Genomic DNA, 23322 nt, shown 5'->3' with positions numbered 1-23322 from the left:
TCACCACCTGCTGGTATGGGTGGAAGCTTGCTGTTGAGGATTGGGGGTGTCGGCTTGCTGGCCCATCGACAGGACTCTCTCACTGTCCTCAGCGTTTCCTTTTTGAGGTGCTGCAGGTGCTGGCTCATGCCGAGCTGCTTTCTGAGGTGGAGCCCCACGGTGGCCGCCCCCCCTCCAGCGAAATCCTCCAACCCCAACGACTCCACAAACGGCAGATCGTCCAGGGGGCTGAGCTCCCCCAGGCTCCCCCCGCTGTGCGCCGCCGTCTCTACTCCACTGTCATGGTTGGTGCCAAGTGGCGATGGCTCGCTGCTACATGATGACTGACTGCCAGGGCTGGGCTGATGCATCTATAGGGGAGCGGAAAGTAAGCAGGGATGACTCAGCATTTTGTTCAGAAAACTGTTTTTCTGTAACAAACCAAAGTGGAACAGCGGTGAAAATGGCACACAAAACAAAGTTTCTTTATTCCCCTCAGCTTAATTGTAAATAATGAGCGTTGTTTTTGGGGGGTGAGGATGAAGAGGTGGGGGCGCGCTAGAGATTAAAGGCCATCTTAGTCTGTCTGTGAATTAGAAATGTGCACGATGAAAGAGCGCGAAAACCATCACAAGGTTGGATCACAGTCTCCACAAACTCCACAGTGAGAGTGGGGGTGGGGTTTGTTGGGTTGGGGGTCTTTAGATTTAGCTACTGAAACTGGGTTCTTTTAGTCGCGCTGATTCCGTGGCTGTTAAATTTTTCATCCAATGCTCAAGGAGAAAATATTAATTTAACACACTTGGGAGAGAACAAATAAACAGCCAAACAAATAAAGGTTTGTTACAAAACTGTGGAATCACACAAAGCCCCCCCCCCTCCAAAAAAAAACAACTGTTTCTGTTGCAACAAAAAAATCAAAAGACACAGTTGGAATAGCCATAAAAAAGTGCTGTGCACAAATCCAAAGAATTATGTCTTTTGTCATCTTTAAAAAATAAACGCATCCAACAACTATTCAGCTTGTTTTTTGCATAAAAATAAAATAAAGCCAAAAAGGTTCTTTTAGATTTTTATTTTTATTTTTAATACTGTATTTTTCTTAGTATAAGTCACATTTTTTCCCATAGTAAGGCAGGGGGTGTGACTTATACTCAGATGCAACTTATAGATGATTTTTTAACAATAAATAGGAACAACCACTAGAGGGCACTGCAGGTGTGTGCATCAGTATTTGCTACTGACAGCAACGCAGAAGAAGGAGCATCTCTCATTCCTACGCTATGTTCGCACGCGTTCAACCTATGGTGTTCACACTGCACAAATAGGGAGGGGCTTCTTCTCTTTTTCTACTGTTTATTAGCGCACGGAAGAGGCTTGGTGGGAAATGTCTTGCTCCAGGCTTTTTCTTTCCCAGCTCTATTCCTATATTTGAAAAAAAAATGGTGTCATGTAATTCCAGCTGGGCACAAACCGCAAATATTAAACTTTTTCTTTGCAAATATTAAACTTTTTATTTAAATATTCAAACATTTTCTTCATGATCATGATCAATTTTCAAACCTTTTTGCACTTCTGTGGATTAAAAGGGACTTCATCCCTACGTTACTACCAAATCTAAGCCCCTGATGAGTCAAAGTTCAATCTGGTTTAACTTTCAACGCGCGTTCAGTGGACTCACATTTTGTACTTACAGCCTGAAAACAGTCATGGAGACTTATGTAGCTACACGAGAACAAGAGAGTTTTGAACGGGGACGCACAAAAGGACAGCTTATGCGTGTTTCCATAGACATTTCATCAGACCTGGTTGTTTAAACGGGTGTCGCAGAGGGGGGTGTCAACATAGCTTTACCCCTGGCCCTGGGGAGTTGTTTCAAAGCAATGCTGACAATAACATACTTAATGTATTGATGATTTGAAATTATAAGAAGAGCTTAGTTGACTTGTTAGCATGTTCTTTATGCTATTGTCATCTTATTAATGTTCACATGTTGCACTAATATACTAGATTCCATCTGATTCATGAAGCTAAGTAACCCTTGTGCTATACAAGGCCATTTAACATTGGGAGTGGGGGTCATCTGGACCCCACAAGACAGCACAAGGGATAAGCATCGATGTGTTACATTATTTAAGAGCGTGTACATTTAGTCTATTATTGTTATTTATTCCGTTATTATAATTTTCCTTTCAAACTGAAATGTACGTTATTGTTCTCATGTTGTGTTAAAAAATTTCTCCCAAAAGTGCGACTTATAGTCGGAAAATTACGGTAGCTAAAAAATGGAATCTACAATAATTAGGCAAGAGTGATTGGAATATTTTAATAAGAGATTGAATACAACATTAAAGTTCAGATTCTGTGTCTTGAGCAGGGTTGTCAAGATCAAATATGGACGAAATGAAGATTGATGAAGAAAAAATTGTGAAACAAAAACCAAATTCAAGCTCACCTTAGTAGGTTCTGTCCAAAAGGAAAGTTAGAAAAGAGAGAAATGAAGAGAGGCAAGCAGAAATGAACAACAGGCCATTTTGGAATTGGTTATTCTGTGCATGCTTGAGGCCTTCAGAGATAAGGTTAGTAAAATAGTTTCAAGAGAATCTGCAGCGTAGCTCACCAAACTGTGTTTTCTTACCACAGAGTTTTCAGTCTTGATGGATTTGACATGCAGGTAGTCCTCCACGCCTCTGGGGGAGCTGTGGTCTGACACTTTGTCTTCCTTCGGGAGCATTTCCCGACCGCTCATCTCATTTTCTCCGTTCTCCCGGGGCCCCGGCGGCCGTGGTGGCAGATCGCTGCGCTGCTTTTTGGTGACGTGGGCCTCTGGTCCGTGAACGGTTTTGACGTGTTTCCTGAGAGAGCTGGGGTCCGTGTAACGCTTGGTGCAGCCGGGGATCTTGCAGACATACGGTTTCTGAGAGCAGCGAAAACAGAAAGAGAAACATTTGATCAGCTTCAGTTACAGCAGCTCACTCAACTCAACCCACCCTCCATTTTTTCGACTACTGTAGATTTTGTATCCGGAGTTACGCAATTCCAGAAGAGATTCAGCAGTCTGGTGCATTTCTGTGAAATGTTTTTTTCTTTCTGTGTTGGAATCCGCTGATTCCCGTTGATTGCGTAAACAGGTTGGAAGAGTTCTGGTATATATCAAAGTTGTTGTTCACCTTTGGGCATATCCCCATCCGGGTCGCAATAGCAAATCAGCTTTCACTGCGTCACACAGGTGGGTTGTCAGAGATTTTTTCGCCGGATGCCCTTCCTGACCCAACCCTGTAGTTTATTCGGGCGGGGGATTGGCACAAGGAGCGACATCAGTATCCTTGATGACTGCAGTTTTGTCAGCAGACAGTTTATGCGATGGAAAGTTTGTTTTTCTAATTTTACACCTTCCAGTTATCCGAACGTAAAAAACTTTAAAACTCTGATCGTTTCAAGGGGGCTTCAACGCGGAAGTGAATTTTTTCTTTTTCTTTTTTTCTTTCTTTTTTAACTTGTATTGTCCAATAGCTGAGCGAGCAGATCAGAGCTGAGTGCCTCTTATATTGTTTATGGATCTTCAGACAGACTGAGTGTATATTTGGATAAACCCTTTTGTATTTGAGGCTAAGCTTTATTTATGAAAATTATATTTGTATGCTTTCCTTGTTGGACCGGACGGGAAAAAGAAACAAAACAGGAGAGAAAGAAACATAGTGGGATGTCAGAGAGAGGGGATAAGGGGCTAGAGTGGGGGTTAGTCGATATTACAGAGTTGAAACATAAAAGTGTTGTAAAGTATATTAGTTACATACCTTAGTTCACACAGCAACAAAACAGAAAAAATTGTCTGCACACAACTATTTACAGGTTAGAAGTATAATCATGCGTTAATGATTAAAGATTTATCTCCCAAGATTTCTGCACATAGATAGATATTCTATGTGCAGATATTCGCATTACCGATATTCATGAAGAGGGGTGTAGAAAAAGAGAATAAACAATACCCATGCGGAAGTGAATTTAAACTGAATTTATGTTTCATTTCATCTACGGGTTTAAGAAGAGATTTGGCAGTCAATTTCTCGGACCTATATTACAGTAGATTTTATACACTGAGTTCAATACTTTGCTGCTGTATGTTAGTCTTGCAAAAGTGTTGGTCTTGGAATATTGGAAGAATCCCTTTTAGTACCTCGTTGGAGTGAGTTCGGTTCTGGTGCTTTGCTCGGTCGGAAGCGTTGGAGAAGGCTTTGTTGCATCCTTCGTGCTCGCAGACGTACGGCTTCTCGCCCGTGTGCGAGCGCAGGTGAGTTTTCAGGTTCTCCAGACGGGAGTATGCCTTAGCACATCCTTCAAACTGCAGGGACAGAAGTGGGTTTTACTCCATCATAGACCATAAAATAAGACAAAGAATGTGCATCACGCTGACTGAATATTGCTTTGGTCCAACTACATGCAGAAAATCTCTTTCTTATTTTATGTTTTTTAAATAAAAGTGGATGACAAAACAATTAACATCTTATCTGTCTATTGGCTGTTCCATTTAGGGGTCACCTATTAAATATTAATATTAAGGTCCTAGCGTGTTTTGCTTTTCTTCTTCTTTGTTTACTTCAAAGAAGCCTGAAACGTTGAAATCAATCTCTAAAATAGCTTAATATATCCTTTATTCTTTCTTTAATAAAAACATGTTTTTCCTGCTTTAAAGAATCTTTCTAAAACATTTCAAACTGAGCTGATCTTAGTCAATACCAATCTTGACCTGTAGGGGGAGCCACAAGTGCCTACATTGAAACTCAGCGGTCCCAGCATGTTTGGTTTAGTTTGATTTATTTATCAGACACTTTTCAGAGCAAATTAATGTAGATGTGACTTTTTTATACTTGAAATAAAGAAATGCACATTATTTTTCTGAAAGAATACATATCTTTGTAAATTCTGGCGCAGTCCCACAAAAACATTTCTGATTTAGGCTTAGTGTAAGCTTGTCATTTTTTTCAGTATTTCTTTAATTTTTAATGATTAAATCAGAGACTCTGAAGTATTCATATTTAAACATCTTCAGTTTTTCCTAAAGATGGAGCTGTTTCCGAGTTCTGGAGGTTATGAGCAGCAGGAACCTTTTGTCCCTGGAGTCAGAGCTTCACCTTCACTTTCTGTGTTTATCTCTCCTAAAACCACACATGCATTTGCCCGTGTTTAGAGATTGCGAGCCCCCCCGGGGGCCCGTCGGAGAGCCCCTGGGCCGCCCCCGGCACATCCGTTACCCACCGTGCACTTGTGTGGCTTCTCCCCGGTGTGCCGGCGCATGTGAACCACCAGCATGTACTGAGCTTTGAAAGGCTTCTGCTCCCGCGAACAGTCCTCCCAGCGGCACACAAACTCCTTCTTTTCTCCGTGGATGTGGTCATTATTGATGTGCTGGGGGTTGGGGGGTGGGGGGGTGGAGGGAGGGCAAACACAGAAAGAATATAAGAGAGTTTCTGCACAGCGTGTTTCTGTCTCATCATGGAAATCTCAGAGGATGGACGCAGTCTAAGGAATGAGCCACTCATTACACTCTGCTCCATTCTCTGTAATCAGAGGCTAGTCTTTAAAACTGACTGTACTCTCCTCATCACAGATGTGAGTTTGATCACATCTCCCATGTATAATTAGTTTGGTTTGTAAAAAGTCAAAGTGTGATGATCGGGGTTTGATTTTTTTCTCTCTAAATGACAACAGGAGTGACTCAAGCTAATGAACTACTGATTAATTCAGTGGCCGTGTGATGTCCACACTTAGGATCACGGGTTCAAATCCAAAGATTGGTAAGAGCAGCTACTAAACAGGGCCTTCCTTATGTGTCTCTGCTTGACATCTGGCCTTGAAGGCAGAACTTGGAAACTCAGCTCACTACTCCAAAGGTGCAAAGGTGTGTGACAACTACTTATACTTTTTTTTTAACTTCTTTACTTAAGCCCTGAAGCCGAAGAATTTGGACTGACTGAACTTCCTCTTTGCGTTTAACCCTTGTACTATCCTAGGCACTATAACGTTGGGAATTGGGTCATCTAGACCCACTAGACCAGTGTTTTTCAACCAGTGTGCCGCGGCACACTAGTGTGCCGTGGGAGATGGTCAAGTGCGCCGTGGAGAAATTGCCCTCATTCACTGATCTAAAAACATTTTCCATCTCCAGGAAATCAGCTCTTTGTTCATCCAAACAGGCCCTGATAAAACACTGAGTAGTTAGGAATATAAAAGATCGTAAAATTACTTTTGCTTTGTGTTTATTTAATTCTATTAAAGACATTTTGATAAAAATCACGGTACCGCGATTTAGCTGCAGCTATAACTGTGTAAGGACAAGTCCCGCCCCTTTAACTGTCTCCGCCAATCATTCTTGAAGGCTTAATCACATGTCATCAGTCTGACCAATCAGAAGTGGTTAAAGTCTTCACTTCCTTGTTCTTAATTCTGCTGATAAAGTCGCTCAGTTCTAACAAATACACCAGCTAAAGACGAGCTTTAGCTGGTGGTTCATCTCTTAGAAAAAAACAGCCGCAACTTCCTGCTTTTTCTGCCACAATTATCACAAAAATTCACGTGAGATTGCGGGGGGGGGGGGGGGGGGGGCGCTATCGATCAATACAGACCATGAATTTCTGCTTTTTTTTTTTTTTTTGGATGCTGGTGTGCCGCAGGATTTTTTTCAGGGTTAAAGTGTGCCGTGGCTCAAAAAAGGTTGAAAAACACTGCACTAGACAGTGCCTAAACCTTTATTCTTCAATGATTTGTGATCTTCACTGGTGTCCATGGATTACATGAAATCTTTCCACCTTTATCCACCTTTGTCATAGTAGGGAGAACACGTCAATGTAAGGGTGGGGTCATCTAAGATAGTGCAAGGGTTAAGCTGTTCCCTTCATGTCATGTAAAATAAGTTCATCCGTTGCTGCGTTTAGCATATGTTGTTCACCCTGGACGGTCGTTACCCGATACTAGCTCATGTCCGCCACCTACAGTCGGAAGAGGCATGGTGCCAAATGTTGAAGCGGTGCAAATCTTTACAATCTTGCTGCAGGCTTTTTCTGTCACAGCTCTATTTCCTATATTTGAAAAAAATTGGTGTCATAGAATTCCAGCCGGGCAAAAAAAACACAATTATTTTCAAAAAGTTGGCACTTCCATGACTTGAAGAGGGCCCTACCCGTACGTCACTCCCAAATCTGAGCCCCTGATGGTTCAACCTGTTCAATGGCCGCTCGTTTTGTACGTAGAGCCCAAGAAACTCACGCAGCTACATGCGATGGCGAGAGTTTTGAACGCGACTTGTCATTGGAAGGGATCGCTTGGACGCACATAACCGAACGCGGTGTGACTGTAGCTTAACAGTAGCTGTGCTTCTGATGGATTCGTTCCTGATCCTGTCCATCCTCTTCACTTCCAAAGAGGACCTCAACGTGTGTATTTAACGTGTTAAAAACTCAGATTAAACGCGCAACTATCAAATGATTAAATATCACTGTGTTTGACCAATCCAGAAGGAAGATGGCGTCCTATTAGTGTCTGGTACTGATCCGGTGTTTGATTGAGTGACGGCTGCACCACAGGAAAATACATATAAAATTACATATTGTTGCTCATCGTGACATTTATTTGTCTGTTGCTTCAGGATAAAAGCTTTTGCTTCAATGGCTAACTGTAAAAATATGGTTTTAGGTGCTCCATTGCTGCCTCTCCATATTGTGAACACAAACAAACGCACAGCAAACTCAAAAGAAAACACTGTTCACAGATGGACATTGTATTACAAAATTACAAACGTTTCGCTTTGAACTGAAAGTTAAAAGGAATAGCTGCATGGGAAAAAAGAGCCTTTTACTTCGCTTTTTTTTTTGTTTTGTTTTGTTTATTCCAGCCTGTGTGTGGAATGAAACATGAGTGATGTAAACTGGGAATGTGGTCTAAGAGAGGTTTTGAGTTTCGGAAAGATGTTCAGAGAAAAACAAGACTGATTGAAGGAACATGAATCCAAACACTGTTTATCTTCAAATCTAAAAAGTAAAAGTGGAGCTCTGCCAGAGGAAAGAAAATATGGAAACATGTGCTCTGAGTTTTGGGAGATTTGGTACAGATCATATCTGAGAAGCATCCTCAACAGAACCTCATTCAAAAGACACAATAAAAAGGATTCAGACATCCTTTTTTTTCTTCTTCTTCAGACTTGAAGAAGTTGTTTGGCGGTTGGAGGATAGGAGCCTCCCGCCCCACGGACCCTCCCCCTCCACGCTAATCCCCCCATTGCCTCGCTGCTTCTTTTCCCTCTCTGCTCCAGTGGAAACCAGGAATGCTTCAGAAGCTTTTAACCAAGACTCTGCCTGTTGTGATGGGGAAAAGTGATGAAAAGCTGTGAAAGGTCAGCGCTGACCTGCAGAATCCGAGCGTGAGGACGGACTTGAACCGAGGCCCCTCATTTCAATTCTCAGGCTTCAGGTGTCAAAGATTTGAGTTTTTTTTGGTGTGTTTCAGAGAGTTTTTGGTGTGTTGCACACTTACGTGCACGAGCTGGTCTTGAGTGTCGTACTCTTTGCTGCAGCCTTCCCAGTGACAGTTGGTTTCGTAGACCGCCTCGGGCTCCTGCTTATACTCGTCTCTGTCCACGTCCTCCTTCAGGTCCAACAAGCTACTTTGCTGGTTCTGCAGAAGGTCCAGATCAACACATTTTTAAAGATCATCTCAAATGTCTTCATTTTCCCTCCTCTTTGTGAGTAGTTGCACACGGACCGACCTACTCACTAAATCAAAGGTGGCTGATGACATGTTTTTAAAGCCGTCGCTAAATTACAGATGAAAGCGCAAACCTGTCCGGCGGGGAGAAAAAAGCGGGATTCGGATTTGTTTTGACAAGTCGCCCCACAAACGCACACTCGTGGCTTTTGTTTGCGATGTCGGGTTACCGTCTAAGACGCCAAGATGGTAATCGTACAAAAACAATTTTCCAAAGTCACTGTTCTGACGTCTTCCTAACGAGTTTGTTTGATCTTTATCCAATTTTTGAACATCTAAATGAATTATTTTCTGTATGAAACAAAACAAAAATAGATAAAATATATCATTTTAGCATTTTTCTCTAACCCTTTAACACCAGACGTGTTGCTGGCAACACTCTGACATACCGGGAACTCTTAGACCATTCAAGCCATCAGCATGAATCAGCTGATTCTGACGCAGAGAAAAGCGTCTTTTTGCACCGACATCCAACACATTGTTACTATCCTACAGAGTAGCATGCTGCCACCAAAGATCCAAATCTACTGGATTACATAAACGGTCAATGTTCACACTAAAGCTACGGTGTTAAAACATTTTCTTCAGTGAAAAAATGTCTCTTGATCATTCATAACTTTTTTTAAACAACATTTCTTTTAAAATATATATATTTTGTACACTCAGCAAGTGTCAACCCTAAACAGTCGTTTATACGCACTCAAAATACTTTTTTGTTGATTTACTTAACGCCTTGCGTCATGTAACAAAGGAAAAAACGAAAGGAAGGAAGGGACAAAGGAAGTAACGAAGGAAGGAAGGAAGAAATGAAGGAAGGACAGAACAAAGGAAGGAAGAAAGGAAGGAATGAACAAAGGAACGAATGGAGGTGAAGTTATTAACGGATAATGCAATCTTGGTAGGCCGTTATCCCGCTTACGCAATGGTCACTTACAAAAGAACTAAATATTCAAGCAGTTTTTAGTACTTTATTCTTGTTATTTTTTTTCGATTTAGATCGCTTTATTCAGAAAAAGCGAACTATTTGTGACATAATCGGCTCGCTGTCATGTTACCGTGACAACTAGCCGATTAGGCGGCCTCGACTGCAGCAGCAAAGGAAAGCAGTATAACTGCTGATGGTTACGGTGGGTTAAATAAAGTTTAACCCTTTCTCTCAGATCAGACAGACAGTTCACCTCTTACCGGTGTTTTTATCCAGATGATGAAGCTGAAGTTTGCTTTAAAGAAGCCAGCGCAGTGATTTAGAACATTTAAGCTATGGGACCGGAACCTTCTTTTTTAGTCGTGCATTATCACTGTGGATGATCCCTTTTTAAATCACACCCAGCAGCCAATCAGAATCGAGTATTCCCCCGGACCATGGTATAATAATTAATAATTTATTAGACAATGATTAGATAGAAATTTTACAAAGTTTCTTAATTTTTCAAGGATTTCTTTGAGTTTTAAACCTGAACTGTTTTGTTTGACATTACTTTGTACAAATATATAATTAAAAAAAACACATTTACCACTTTTTCTTAAAGTCTGCATTTTAAAATATGAACTAAACCTTTTTTTCTTTGCAATGTTCATATTTTTTCTTAATGGTTTCATTTTTTGACAAAAGTTTTCTGTTCTCAAAGTCAGACGGTGCATGTTTTTTTGTTTTGTGGTGGTCTCACAGCAGTTGGACACACATTCTTGTCAGAGACAGGCGTGCTCTCTCCGTGTCTCGCCCGCTTTTTTGGTAAGACGCGCTTTAAAAACAACATGCTGACTGCAGCATGTTTGTCTCTGCCCCACACACGCTCTCTTCATCAATTCTGGTGGCCCCAAGACGACTCCTCGCGGCGCCGTCCCCATGCATCACAGCCAAAGCTGCCTCGGTATCGGGGGAGGAGGAGCAAATTTGTCAATGTAAAAAAAAAAAGAAAAAGCTCCTCAGATGACAAACCAAGCCAATATTTCATGAAAATGAAGTGCTCTGGCACAGTTTACAGTGGCCTAGGAAGGGAGGGGAGGCATTCAAATGAATGGATGTAAAGCTCTTATCATTTGGATTCTTTTTTTCTTGTCTTATGAGAGGCGTCGGGGTCACAGGGGATTGAAGCTCTCGGGGCCCCAAACTATATAGATTATGACTCTGGAAGCAGATGATGCCACATTACTGCCATCAGTGTTATTACATCTTTCTGTACATTTAAAGGAGTTAAAGAGGTCTCCATCGTACCGGTGAATGAGGAGAGGATGGCCTCAGTCCTTCTGCTTCCGACTTCACCTTTGACCTTTTGTGGATCATGGGTTCACCTGTGCTGCTGACGGCTGGGTCTCCTCCGGGGTTCTGAGCAAAAAGAATAAAGCTTTTTTGAGAGGTACACTATGATCAAAATGTCTGTTTTTTTTGACAAGTTGCAAACAAAGTTGGGTGTTGAACGTAATTAACGTTAGATTTAAGTAACGTTTTTTTTTTTACGTGTCTCATAACAATGTTGGGAGTTGATGTAGCCACAGACATTTGTTTAAGTGGTATCCGTGTTTGGGATTGGGAGTGAGCGTAGTCTGTTTTACTGGTATGAATCTGTTTTTTTAACGTGTTGCAACAAGGTTTCATGTTTTGTGAAAAAGGTAACCAGGCTAACGCTTCTAACTTGGCTAACATGTAGAGTGTTAGTTCAAAAATAGATTGTTGATTCTTCAATCTTTGTAGCTCCCCAAAGTAAACCCAGGCATCTCAGCTTCACCTTTTGACCTCTAACACAAATCTGGGTCACCAATTACCCCAAAAGTGATGCACAGAAGAAAATTATGGTTTCCTCCCACCGTGAGTTTACCTTATAGGTGGGGAGGACCCAGCAGACCACAGACCTAAACACTGTGACTGGGTCAAAAGGGACATCAAACAAGATGATGACAAACAAAATCTACGGGGAGATGAAGCAGAAGAAACCAGGGTTTGACTAAAACTGTTGTTTTGGAAGCTGGAAAGCAAACTGGGGGATTTCCTTCAGCGTGAAACCAGAGAGGAGTCAATTACGCAGCAATCAGAGGGTTGAGTCATCATGGACCTCAATCATCCTAGAGCCCCAAATAAATCCAGCTTCTAGACATCTTTAATCAAGGAAATAGCTTCGAGTTTATCAAAATAATAGTCCCTTTAGGCTGCTGTAAGAACAGCTGCTGATGGTTTGAGACGGAAACAAGACAAGTTGTTGCCAACTGTACGACACATGTGGTTTGTGTCACCTTGGATGTTGGGTTGCTGTTGTGCATGGTGGAGGAGAGGCTGAGGCTGGTCTGGCGGCTCGAGAAGGTGGCCGGGGGCTGCATGAGAGGCGGAGTGTGGCCGAAGGCGCTCAGCCCCCGCTGCTGGGAGAGGAGCTGCTGGTAGGCCATGGGATTAATGTGGTGAGGGAACGGGAAGGTGGGGCTGTAACATGGACGACAACAAATCCACAAGTCATCCTCGTTGCCGGAAAATCAGTTTTCAATCAGTAAAACAAGCAAACGAAGCTACTCTTACATTTACAGTCAACTCACAGGAAAACAACGTAACATTAATCCAATGAGGGAAGAGCGAGCAACAAATGAGGAAGACTCGGGAACAAGAAAAGACGTGTTTTAGGGGTTCAGAAAAGACCGACTGTTGGGGAACAGAACAAGAATCCAAATCAAAGAAATGAATGGAGATAAAGACGCTGGGAGTGAGCTCTTAATCTGAATCTAAATCAAGGTGACTGTGACTTCTCATGATGTCTGTTCCTCAGGTTAGTCCTACCTGAGACCTCCCACAGACAGATGTCCGTAGGAGCTGCTGGCCGCAGAGCTGGAGCGCGAGTTGTTAATGTAGGCCACCAAGGAGTTGGGTGAGGTGCGGATCATGGTCTGAAGGTCGATGCTGGCGTCTGATAGTGGCGAGATAGACAGAGCCCGCTTCCTGCTGATTCTAGGGGTCACTCTGGGGCTGGAGAAGCGCGACACTGCGGAAACACGGGTGGGGGTGAAACAAATGACTTAAACTAACAGGCAAACATTCTTGGAAAGCCAAACCATTGTTCTAGAGAACAAAATACTTCCCTAAGGATCATCAGTGAATGAACTTTTGAACCAGACCTTTGTGGTTGTGTCACATCCTCTTACCGTGAAAATCCAGCACCGCTTCTATTAAAACCGACATGCAGTTGTTGAATTTGGTGATGTTGGTTTTTTTACGCTTGCATGGTTTTATTTCTGCCAAAAAATGAGAACCTTGTATCTTCTAGTTGGAAGTCAAAAATAAATTGATTGTTGTGTTTATTTCAATACAAGGGGTTGTTTTTTTTTTGACTTAAATAAACGATCTTACCAGTATCGTTAACCTTGATCAACTTTCGTCGTTCTGATTGGATGTTGTATCTGACCATGTTACTGCTTCCTAAAAGGCTTATGAAAATTATGAAGGTATAGCAAAATCAGGAAGATCTACCATACTTACAGGACGCTGGGTTGTTGCATCACTTTACACTCAACACTTTGAACCACTAGCTAAATAGCCTGTCTTTCTTCTCAGCCATTCAGAATCACATGTCAATGGTAGTCTCACGACATTCTAGATGATTCACTGGCCGTCCTCCACCCTGCTCCCCAACTGGAGTAATGCTTTGGAATGGTCTGGCTCCTAAAGCTACGTTCACAGAGGGGCCTCGGCAATGCGTGTTCTAGTCATCACTTCCAATGAAAAGTTCATGTAAATAAATGTGAATGCGCGTTTCAGGGGTCCACTTTCAAAACTCTTGCGTTGATCTGTTGCAAAGCACGTTTTTAAGACAGTTTTCAGGCTCTACAAACAAAATCTGCAGAACGCGAGTTAAAAGTTAAACCAGATTGACCTTTGACCAATCAGGGAGTCGGAATTAGTAGTGACATATAGATGCCGTGGCCTTTTAATTCACTGAAGTGCCAACTGTTTGAAAATTGATCACAGAGGAGAAATGAATAATTGTGGTTTTTCCCCAACTGCAAAGATATGACACCAAGGGTATGTCCGCATTCCCACCCTAACCCCTATATAGTGCACTAGATAGTGGGTTATCCATTTTGTTGTGCTGTTCAAATTTACAATTCCAAAATCCAGTGCCCTGGAAATTTCCCAGAAGTCTCTGCGAAAACCAGTGTGCATCGATGCAAATATAGACCACAATGCACTACGTCGGAATTTCTTAACCAAAAAAATGTATTTAAATGTATATTTTTGATAAACCATCAACGTTTTTATCTTCAGAAGACAGTGGACTCATAAATAATCGTCACAAAACGCTCATATTCATTAGATTTTAAATTGATAGCGTTATATCCGCTGTAAAAAAAAAAAGAAGCATGGTGTCCGAATTACTTTTAAAATCCAGGGCACTACATAGTCCCCCACTATATTCTTTTTTAGCAGTTAGGGGTTAGGGTGGGAATTTGGACGCAATCCAAGTCTTTCATACATCGGAACAAAGCCATGAAAAAAAATAAATCCTGGAGCAAGATTTACTTTGCTTCGAATTTTGCACCAACTGTAGGTACATGTGCTAGTATTGGGTAGCAACTGTCCAGTGTGGACATCGTATGGGGAAAGCATGTTTAAGAATGCAGGTTTAGCGCTTAACATGCCGCTGTGAATGTAGCATACCCACTATCCCCTCTGGGATTAACACAACCATGGTCATAGTTTATCCCCACATCTTTTTTGTAACAAAGATAAATCTTTATTTGTATTCCTAATTACTCTCTTTATTGAAATTGTATGCTGAAATGACTGTCTGGCTGTTAGATAAACAGTTAAAAATGACGATTGATCAAAATCACGTGTGATGGTAGAAGCTAGTGTTCTAGCGTTAGCTGAATATTTGAACAGTGCCAAAACCTACTAAAGGTTAAAATAATTAAATAATTGTTTAACTAAAATTAAATTATTGATTATTGAACCATCAAAGTCTCCCAGCTAAAGGTGAAGTGGTATCCATGGTCACAGTCATCAGGTGCTTTTTAAAGTGGGTTTCAGACTGGGGGGAGACCAGGGTCTGTTCACACGCACTGTCCTGAATCGGGAGTGTTTCCATTGTGGGGAGGAGGAAGATTGATATCAGCACATCCTCTCTGAGACCCTCGAAACCTCCCGGCACCAAACGAGCTCATCAATGCAGAAAGACTCACAGCTAATGCAGTCAGCAATTTGTCCAGTGAAGGAAAAAAAGTGAGAAGTGAGAAGATCTTGGACAGAAACTGAAGCCACGACATGTAGGGGGAGGAGACTCACTGAAGCCGTCCCAGTGAGACAAATTAAACAGCAGGAATGCGGGTTTTAGGGGGGCAATAGAATGCAGAGCTCTGAATCTACTGAATGCACCTTCAAACTGTTTTTTTAAAAATCATTTCTGAATTTATTTTTTCCTTAAAAAATGTCTTTTATTTTTCATTTTATGCTGAAAAAATTAACTAAACCAAAAAGTTAAAAGATTCTTGATTTGTCAAAGGGTTTTTTCATTTTTTTTAACCAATCGTTCAATACAGGTCTTTTGAAAATAAAAACAACGTTAAAAGATAGATCAAACATTTTAAAAATGGGAACAAGGAAGGATAAAGGGGATAAAGTTACTAAAGGTTGATTAAAACAAACTAATGACGGCAAAAAGTTCTTTAAACCACACCACACCCAAGAACATCCACATAATACTCCAGGCATGACACCCCCCCCCCAGCCCACCTCAGGAAGAGTTCAGCACAAACAATGGCAGTGGCCAATCATCTCACCTGGGAGGTGGTACCAGTAAGATGTGTAGGTCCCTGATATTATTGGTAAATATGGACCGACCAGGGCCTCCTGTCAAGGTGATATGTCCAATGCCCATGGGGCCCAACCCCCACCTCCTCAAAGGGTTGGCGTAGGAGACGGAGGAACAATGGTGACCAACTTGTGTATTGGTGTGTTTAGTGTGTTGTGGTAAGGAGTTTATATTTTTTTAAATGTTTAGTTAATAATGGTGGGTAGGAGCCTCTCAACAAAAGACCCTACATGTCTTACGTGCGATTAAAACTGAGAGGGGAGGGGCCAAAGAGGTGTACAGCAAACATAGGTGGGAGGAACCACTGTAAACTAGCCTAATCCCCAATGTGCATCTCAAATTGCACCCCCTAACCAAATTGTCAGGTGAGAAAGGAGGGCAGTTCAGGGACAGCTTCCGGACAGCAGGTGTCGACCTCATATTACCTGACCTCGTATTATAATGGATCCGATTACAAATGAATTTGATCAGAGCAAGCCCGTTATTCCAAAGCCGCTTTTCTCCACACCAGAATCAGCCGATTCACTTTGATCGCATGACCGGTCGAAGATTTACGGAAAGCCAAAGAGTGCGAGTTATTTAGGTGTCAACGGCGATATCTCCGGTATTAAAGGTTTAAAGCAAACTTCTTCACATGCTTCTTATCGCATTTCACAAACGTAGTAAAACTTGGTCCAATCAAGAGTTTGTAGGAACGGCACCACGTGGCTCAGACATCTGCGCACATGTGGCAACCTCATTACGATTCAGACATAACTAATCAATCTTCCCACAATAATACCCCGTAATTAGTTCAGATAAACATCACACAGTCTGGTTTGTACTTCTCCATGTTAAATGAGGGCAATTTACTGAGAATTGATCTCAACTACAGGGAAATGTATGCAAAGCGAACGAGATCGATTTGGGCCTCAAAATGTAAATTTAAACACGGGCTTCAAATGGAAACACAAAGTCACCATCAGGCAACAAGGATAATGCAGTCTTTTATCAGTGAAGGCCTGAAACATCCCCAAAAGAGAAGTCTGAAGGTTTTTCAAGTTTATAAGTTCAGCAGTAATAGCTTATTGGGTTCATATTTTTAAAGTCCACATTAGGTTTACGGCTTTTTTCTTGTTCTGATTTGAGTGTCAATATGGTTGTTTTTTTGGGAGGGGGGGGTGACTTTAACTCGAACCCTTAGATTATTAATACACTGATGATCCCAGATAACTACCCCGGTTTTGTTTGCGTTCGCCTCCAATCCTTAAATACGGCAGCTCTGGGGACATTTTTAAGTATGTCCTCCGCTACAAATCTCTAACATATGTTATCTGTAGAAAACTGCCGCTTGGAGACCCAAAGAGGAGGGGGGGGGGCGTCTTCATCATGGGACATATGGAATTTGAATGATGATGTAACAAACCCACAGATGAGGAAAGCAAGTCAACTTTCTCAAGGGAAGTCTGCTCATGAGTTCATGAGAGACATTAATGTTTGGCGGGCTGCTGTGTAGGAGGGGGGTAATTTAGACGTTTAAGCTGCTGAAGTTAGGCTTGGGTTGATTGTTAGTGGTGGTGGTGGGGGGGGGATCAGTGTTGTTACTGATAGCAAGCCTACAAAGGCGCTCACAGTCACGTTCATCTCTTTGTTGTTCTCCTACCTCTGGGGAAAGGTGTTTATTAATGCGCCACTTCCACTGATAAATGGACAGACGGACTAAAGCCCTCTACAGTGATTTAGAACAGCAGTCTTCACTCGAACGGCTGGATGGAGGAAGAGGAGTGTGGACAGGGCTGTATAAATGTTTAGAGTGCAGCTGAACTATTTGTGAAGCCATTCACTCCGGTGTTTGTCACAGAGTCCATGTGACGCACCGGCAAGATTTTCCTTTCTTCTACTTAAAGCCACCAAACGTTTAAAAAAAAAAAATTGCCCACCATTTTTTCTCAAATATTTTGTGGTCTATAGGGACAAAAAAGTAAAAATGCAGACTACAGATACACGAAAGTTTTCATTAAACTGTTCCCAAAATATATAGGAAACTTTGAATAAAGTTTTTTCACTTCCATTGTAGTGTTTGTTTTTTAGTTTAAAGTAATTTATGTTATAGAACTTTGCTGCTGCTCTCTGATGGCTGTGAATTTTGCGATTCAAAGATTTGGGAACTTAAGCTACATACATATCAGGCATGTGATGCTAAACACACATTCTAGAATGCGAGTATAGCCAGTTGTGTTCACACTAGACAAGCAGGAAGGGGCTTCTTCTTTTTTTATTTTTCTTTCTGTTTACTAGTCCGCTCGCCACAGTTGGAAGAGGTTTGGGGCAAAATGTTGAAGCGGTGCAAAACTCGCGAATCTTGATCAGGCTTTTCCTTTCACAGCTCTTTTGCGATATATGAATCACTTGGTGTTGTATAATTCCAGCTGGACAAAAATCGCAATTATTTATTTCTCCTTAATGATCAATTTTCAAACATTTGGCACTTCCGTGAAATAAAAAGGACTGACTCCATCCATTTATTAAGTCCCTGATTGGTCAAAGTTTGACCTGGCATAACTTTCTACGCACGCTCAATGGACGTATGTTTTGCATGCAGAGCTCGAAAAACGGTCGTAAAAAGTAGCGTAGCTCGTAGAAGCTTGAAATGTGTGTTTACTCATGATTACATTGACTTTTCATTGGAAATGCCCACTTGAACACGCGTTGCCAAGGGCGCAGTAAACGTAGCCTAATAGCTATTCCATCTGTTAAAACATACCTTTAATGGCGATGTCGAACAGCCAGTACATACATTTTGCGCATATTGTAGGACTGACAACTGGTCATACGTGAATATACATGGAAAAAGTGAGAATAGTTGTGGTCTTTCTGTGAATTTTTTAACAGATTTATCATGAATTTACCATTTTACGTAAATCAACGTAAAAGTCAAATCTGGCGCAAACTCCTTGCGTTGATTACATAATTTGAATGTGTTTTCTGCGCCGATACGCGAAATATAAGTTACAAATTGGTGGCGCATGCGTGAAAAGTCCGTTAGACGTACGTGACACGGAAACAAAGACTCACGAACAGAGCTGCTCTTAATCTGAAGTTCCATCTGCTTTGGCAGCTTAAAGGATCGACAGTAGATCAGGAAAACAGGTGAAGGGTGGGGAAACCAAGTCGAGGAGTAGAACTGTATCTACCCAAACATAAATGAGAAGCCGCCTGTCCTGGCTCGGTGTCTGCTTTAACTGCTTTGCCTCTTGTGCAGTGACACTCTCCAACTCTGAATGACTTCATAACACTCAGGCAGAACCTAGCCCGAAAAGCTTTCCGTTTATTTTGGCCAGGGTGCCTCTGCATGGCATCCTGGATGAATGGAAACTTGGTCCTGACAGCTTTAGTGGGCCCGTTCAGCCTGGCACTGCTGGCACCCTGCCGCCTCTCTGCACAGCAGATTCATTCAGGGCCGCTACAGGCCCAGCCCTGACCCGGACTGACGGCATGATTTGGCCCCCAGAGGGGTTTTGACAAGCTGGCCCTCACAGACTTCACTGCTTGTAAACCGATTCACCTGGAGAGTTTGTTACTGGATCGCAGACAGGAAGTGCCGCTCACGGGTCGTCTGGAGCTCGTCATCCGGAGCTCTACGCGGCTGAGCTGCGCTCAGAGACACGACTGCCCTTTTAAGGCGCAGAGCAGAGCGCTGGATCAAAGAGCCGCTCTTCACAAAAAGACGCCGCGCTGTAAATGGCACACTAAATTTTTCGGTGTTTAGAAGTTCCACTAGCAGAATTATTGTCCAGCATCCGAAACCTCTTCAGTGTTTGAGGACACTGGACGTAAGAAATGTAAACGAGTGTTTTTCACGTTCGCCTGGATTCAGTTTATTCCCCCCAACATTGTCCAAATTCATCTTAAATTTGACACAGAAAAAATGTTTTTGGGCACAATAAAAGTGTACAGTCAAAACTATGACCCACCATCAATCGGGGAGATGTAGTCGGACAGGTGGGCCCCCCCTGTGGCCCCCTGTGCGAGCAGCTCACTGTAGGGGCTCCGGTGGCTCGCCATCAGGTGGTAATACTCTGCCGCACTGGCTCCGGGAGGAGGAGGAGGAGCTGGGGGAGGAGGAAGCCCAAACAGCCCTCGGTCCTTCAAATGTTCGTGGGCCACTGTGGAGGGTGGGGGTTTGGGAGTGGGGGGGAGAACTTAGTCAGGAAATGACAGAGAGAGCCGCGCATTGAACTCTGCATAGTTAGAGTACAGTAATGATCCAGCAGCTGCTACGTCGAGACAAACATCACATTATCATACCTCCACCCCTGTGCTTAACAGATGAGAACCGGACGGAGTGAGTGTGACGTCACCCATAGATAATGGCTAACGTCTGACTTAAACTAAATCAGGTCAATTCAGTTGCCATTTTCTTTGCGATAGAGACAGAACCAAGTTGAAGCCAGACGTTGTCAGTAAGCAGTGAGTCAGGGTTTCTATGGGAACCACTCTCGCCTATCAGGAGTGAGCTTGTTGGAAGCCCACACTCCTTCCTCTGAAAGCAGAAATATGTTAGGTGAGATCACCTTCTTTTATTGAGGCGTCAGATAACTTTAATAACTCGGAGCCAGCGGCTACTTCCTGTTTGAAAAACATGAGGGGGGAGGGGTCACTCAGTCTAGTTCGGATATAAGGTCAATGGGAACAATGTTGTCCATCCAAAACCCCTAACATTCTCACTTTGGTTTCTTTTGACTGTAAAGCATATTAAGGAAGATTTTAACCTGTACAAATAAAAACATCTGTTCCTTCTTCTTCAGCAGCGTTTAATGGACTTTCCTATTGAACGTGCTAACTGTTGCCTGTTACACTGTTGCCTATACCACGCAAAATCCATTTGAGCTATTCAATGTATTACAATGTTTTTCTTCACAAAAAACAACAGAACATTCCTCTAAAAACCTGCGCTCTGAGCATCAGCTCCTCCCAATTCCCGAAAACGAGCGGGTTCCTGTGAGCCGACGTAGACCAGTGAGAACAGCCCCTTCCGAGGAAGAGTTACAAAACACACACTTTCTCTGCGGTGTTTGGCAAAAACCCTTTCCTTTTATACACACAGTATGCACATCCACCTATGCCAAAGTTCAGATGTTGTTTGTTTTCGTGAGCCAAACGTAGACATGCTGCCGGGGGCGGCTCTAGGTTGACAGCATGAAAGGGGCAGATCCCACACGGAGAGAAAGCCGTGTTATTTCCCAGTTGGAAAAAAGCTTGCGAAAATATCTCATATTTAGTAAAAAAATGTGTTCTTTTGTGTTCCAAAGGTAATACATTATCATATAAATGCATATTGTTTACTATAAAAGACTTAAGAATAGCATGGTGTTAGGGTCTTCCACTACTGGTTTCTATAAAGCCACTGTAAGCGTCCACAGCCTATCTAGACCAGAATAATGTTCAGGAAATTTTGTTTTCTAGTGTAATTCTTGCACTGAAAAAACAGGTCTCCTGGAAATTATCAATAATTCTCTAAATAAGTAATTAGAAAAATAGGCAACGTGGTAAAAAAAATGGTTTCACCAAGAATTCTTATGTTAAGAAAAAAATTCTAGTCACTAGGACATGTTTTCTTAAACTATCATTATTTTGTGATTGAAAAACTTTCTTAATACGATTGTTTGTCTTTCAAGGCAAAAATGTTTTCTTAAAGCAAAAGTCTTTTGACTTTCTTAAGGCTAGGTTATTGCAGAGTGATGATCTCAGTCTTTTAAAGGCATATAAATGCAGCAGACTTAAAATTGAGTACTACAGACAAATCCAATGTTTTGGGTGACTTTACAGTAATAAAAAGCAGTTGTAGATCTGGAAATCTCACAAGAATTAGGCTTAACAATAAATATTTAACCTCAAACAGACAATTTCTGCTCCATCCGCCTCAAATCTCAGAACATTTAAATTGGGAGGGAAATTGAAACAATGTTAATTTTACAATTGCTGAATTTTCTGAAGTTTCAAAGTTCATGGACACATTAGTCTTGAGAATGTGTTGAAAGTTGTTCCTGGACTTGAGTTCCTCCTGAGTCCTCAGTACACTCACGTTCTGCGGGGCTGAGTCCTCTGGCGGCGGAGATCATGGACAAGGTGGGGCTGCCGTGCACCGAGCGTAGATAGTGCTCCACATGAGGGCTGACGTATGGGTGCGGCGGGCTGAATGGGGAGTCGCCGGTTGCCATGGCAGCGGGGGAGAGGCGAATCAGGGAGAGGTCCGAGATGACGGGAGTGCCACTCAAACCTGCAGAGCTGCAAAACAAAACAAAAAAAACCTAAAATAAATCAAATAGACCTCACCGTATGGTGCCACCTCAAACATTTTTGGTCTTCATAGTGGCGCTGGATGCTGGATTTCTACCCCATCCACAGACCACGGATCTGTTTCAGAGTCGGACCTGCTGAGACACGATGCTTGTCTGATGTTCCTTTGAAGTCACTTCCACCACATGACCCCTGCTTTACCTCCCAGAGGGAGATTACATCAAAAAGCTCAGTTTTTGGTGTGGTGTGTCGTTTGCGTGGCAGGAAAAAAAAAACCCGGCAGGAAGATTCAGGTGAGCCATCTGATGGACAGAACCAAAACGGAGGCTTTCGCTCAGACTTGTCAAGTGGGTACAAGTCTGAATTTGACTCAGAAGGTTCTTGAATTACATGAAAAGCATGAGACACAGACAGAAAGAGAGTGGCCCGAGGAATCTTCTCTATTATCTTCTATAGACTTTTTTTTTTACATGTGCGGGGAGATTCTGGCAGAACCAAATTTCACAGACTTAGACCATAAGCACTGTGTTTTTTCAACTGGGTTTTGGATTATTCTTATTTTTTTAATGGATTTGGGTTTCTTTAAAGCACTTTTTTTCACAGTTTAATCTTTTTTAATATTTTCTGAATCTGATCTTGGATTCTACTCAATATTTTTTTGTGGATTTGATACAACAGACTTATATCTGATAGTCGACCAGGTTTAGAATGGGTTTATTTTCACTCTGACTTTTGCTTTATTTCTTGGCTCTCCATGGTTTGAAAGGGCTTTAAATACTTTCCTATTTAACCTATTCGCTTAACTTTAAACGCTGTCCACACTCATTTAGATGATAATTTTCTATAAAAAAATTAAGTGTCAAAAAACCCATTCATTTCTGATATTTGGCTCATTAAATATGAAATCTGAGTTGATTTTTCATCTCCATCCCCAGTTTCAAATTGTTTCTACATCTTACCTGGTTTCTTAATTAAACATTCACATCCACTCATGCAAAATCCAACAAAGGCTGCGTTCGCTTGCAGTCAGACTTTTGGTGTGAATCCAGGATGAGGTGATGTTTTTCAGTGGAGCAGATAAAGATCTGACTTTTTTTTTCTTTCCCCCATCACCTCTCTGAGTTATTGACGCTTTCATCATGCAAAGGCCTGCAGGTGAGCGTGCTCTCTTTCTCTTACAGAGTTTATTTACTGTGATAACAAGCTCCTGCAGCCTCCGCAGCCAGAATCACACGGAGCAGAAATGGTTCGGTATTTAATGGAGACGGGGTTCCCAACTGTGAGGGAAGGAGGAGTCCTATAATAAACATGATTCCCAAAGCAAATGGTTTGATTCCAATGACATTTGGGAATTCCAAACTATTTGTTTGTTTGCAGTGTTTGTGGACTTCCTACAGGCACTAACGTAAGATATGAACCTGTGTGTTCTGCATTCACTCATGGTCTCACTAACGACTAGAGTGTGGTGAGAAGACACCGTACGACTTCATCACTCATTTGTCATGACTGCGTCCAACTC

General features: G+C 42.1%; 1 protein-coding gene across 1 annotated transcript in view; it reads right to left on the bottom strand.

Moving 5' to 3' along the window:
- gli2a (GLI family zinc finger 2a) overlaps positions 1–23322 on the bottom strand; it is a 73428-nt gene that overhangs the window by 2590 nt on the left and 47516 nt on the right. Inside the window, exons 4-13 of the mRNA XM_023964285.2 lie at positions 21589–21791; positions 19478–19669; positions 12497–12698; positions 11965–12148; positions 10952–11062; positions 8506–8646; positions 5236–5385; positions 4157–4321; positions 2618–2896; positions 5–350 (exon numbers count right to left, since the gene is read on the bottom strand). Of these exons, the coding sequence (XP_023820053.1) occupies positions 5–350; positions 2618–2896; positions 4157–4321; positions 5236–5385; positions 8506–8646; positions 10952–11062; positions 11965–12148; positions 12497–12698; positions 19478–19669; positions 21589–21791 (1973 nt within the window). The remainder of the gene's footprint in view (positions 1–4; positions 351–2617; positions 2897–4156; positions 4322–5235; positions 5386–8505; positions 8647–10951; positions 11063–11964; positions 12149–12496; positions 12699–19477; positions 19670–21588; positions 21792–23322) is intronic.

The sequence above is a fragment of the Oryzias latipes genome, chromosome 2 (genome assembly GCF_053564925.1).
Source record: "Oryzias latipes strain Hd-rR chromosome 2, Olatipes_Hd-rR_3.1".
Lineage (NCBI taxonomy): Eukaryota > Metazoa > Chordata > Actinopteri > Beloniformes > Adrianichthyidae > Oryzias > Oryzias latipes.
Note: the sequence above shows the minus strand (reverse complement) of the source record. Positions and strands in the feature narration are given on the sequence as shown.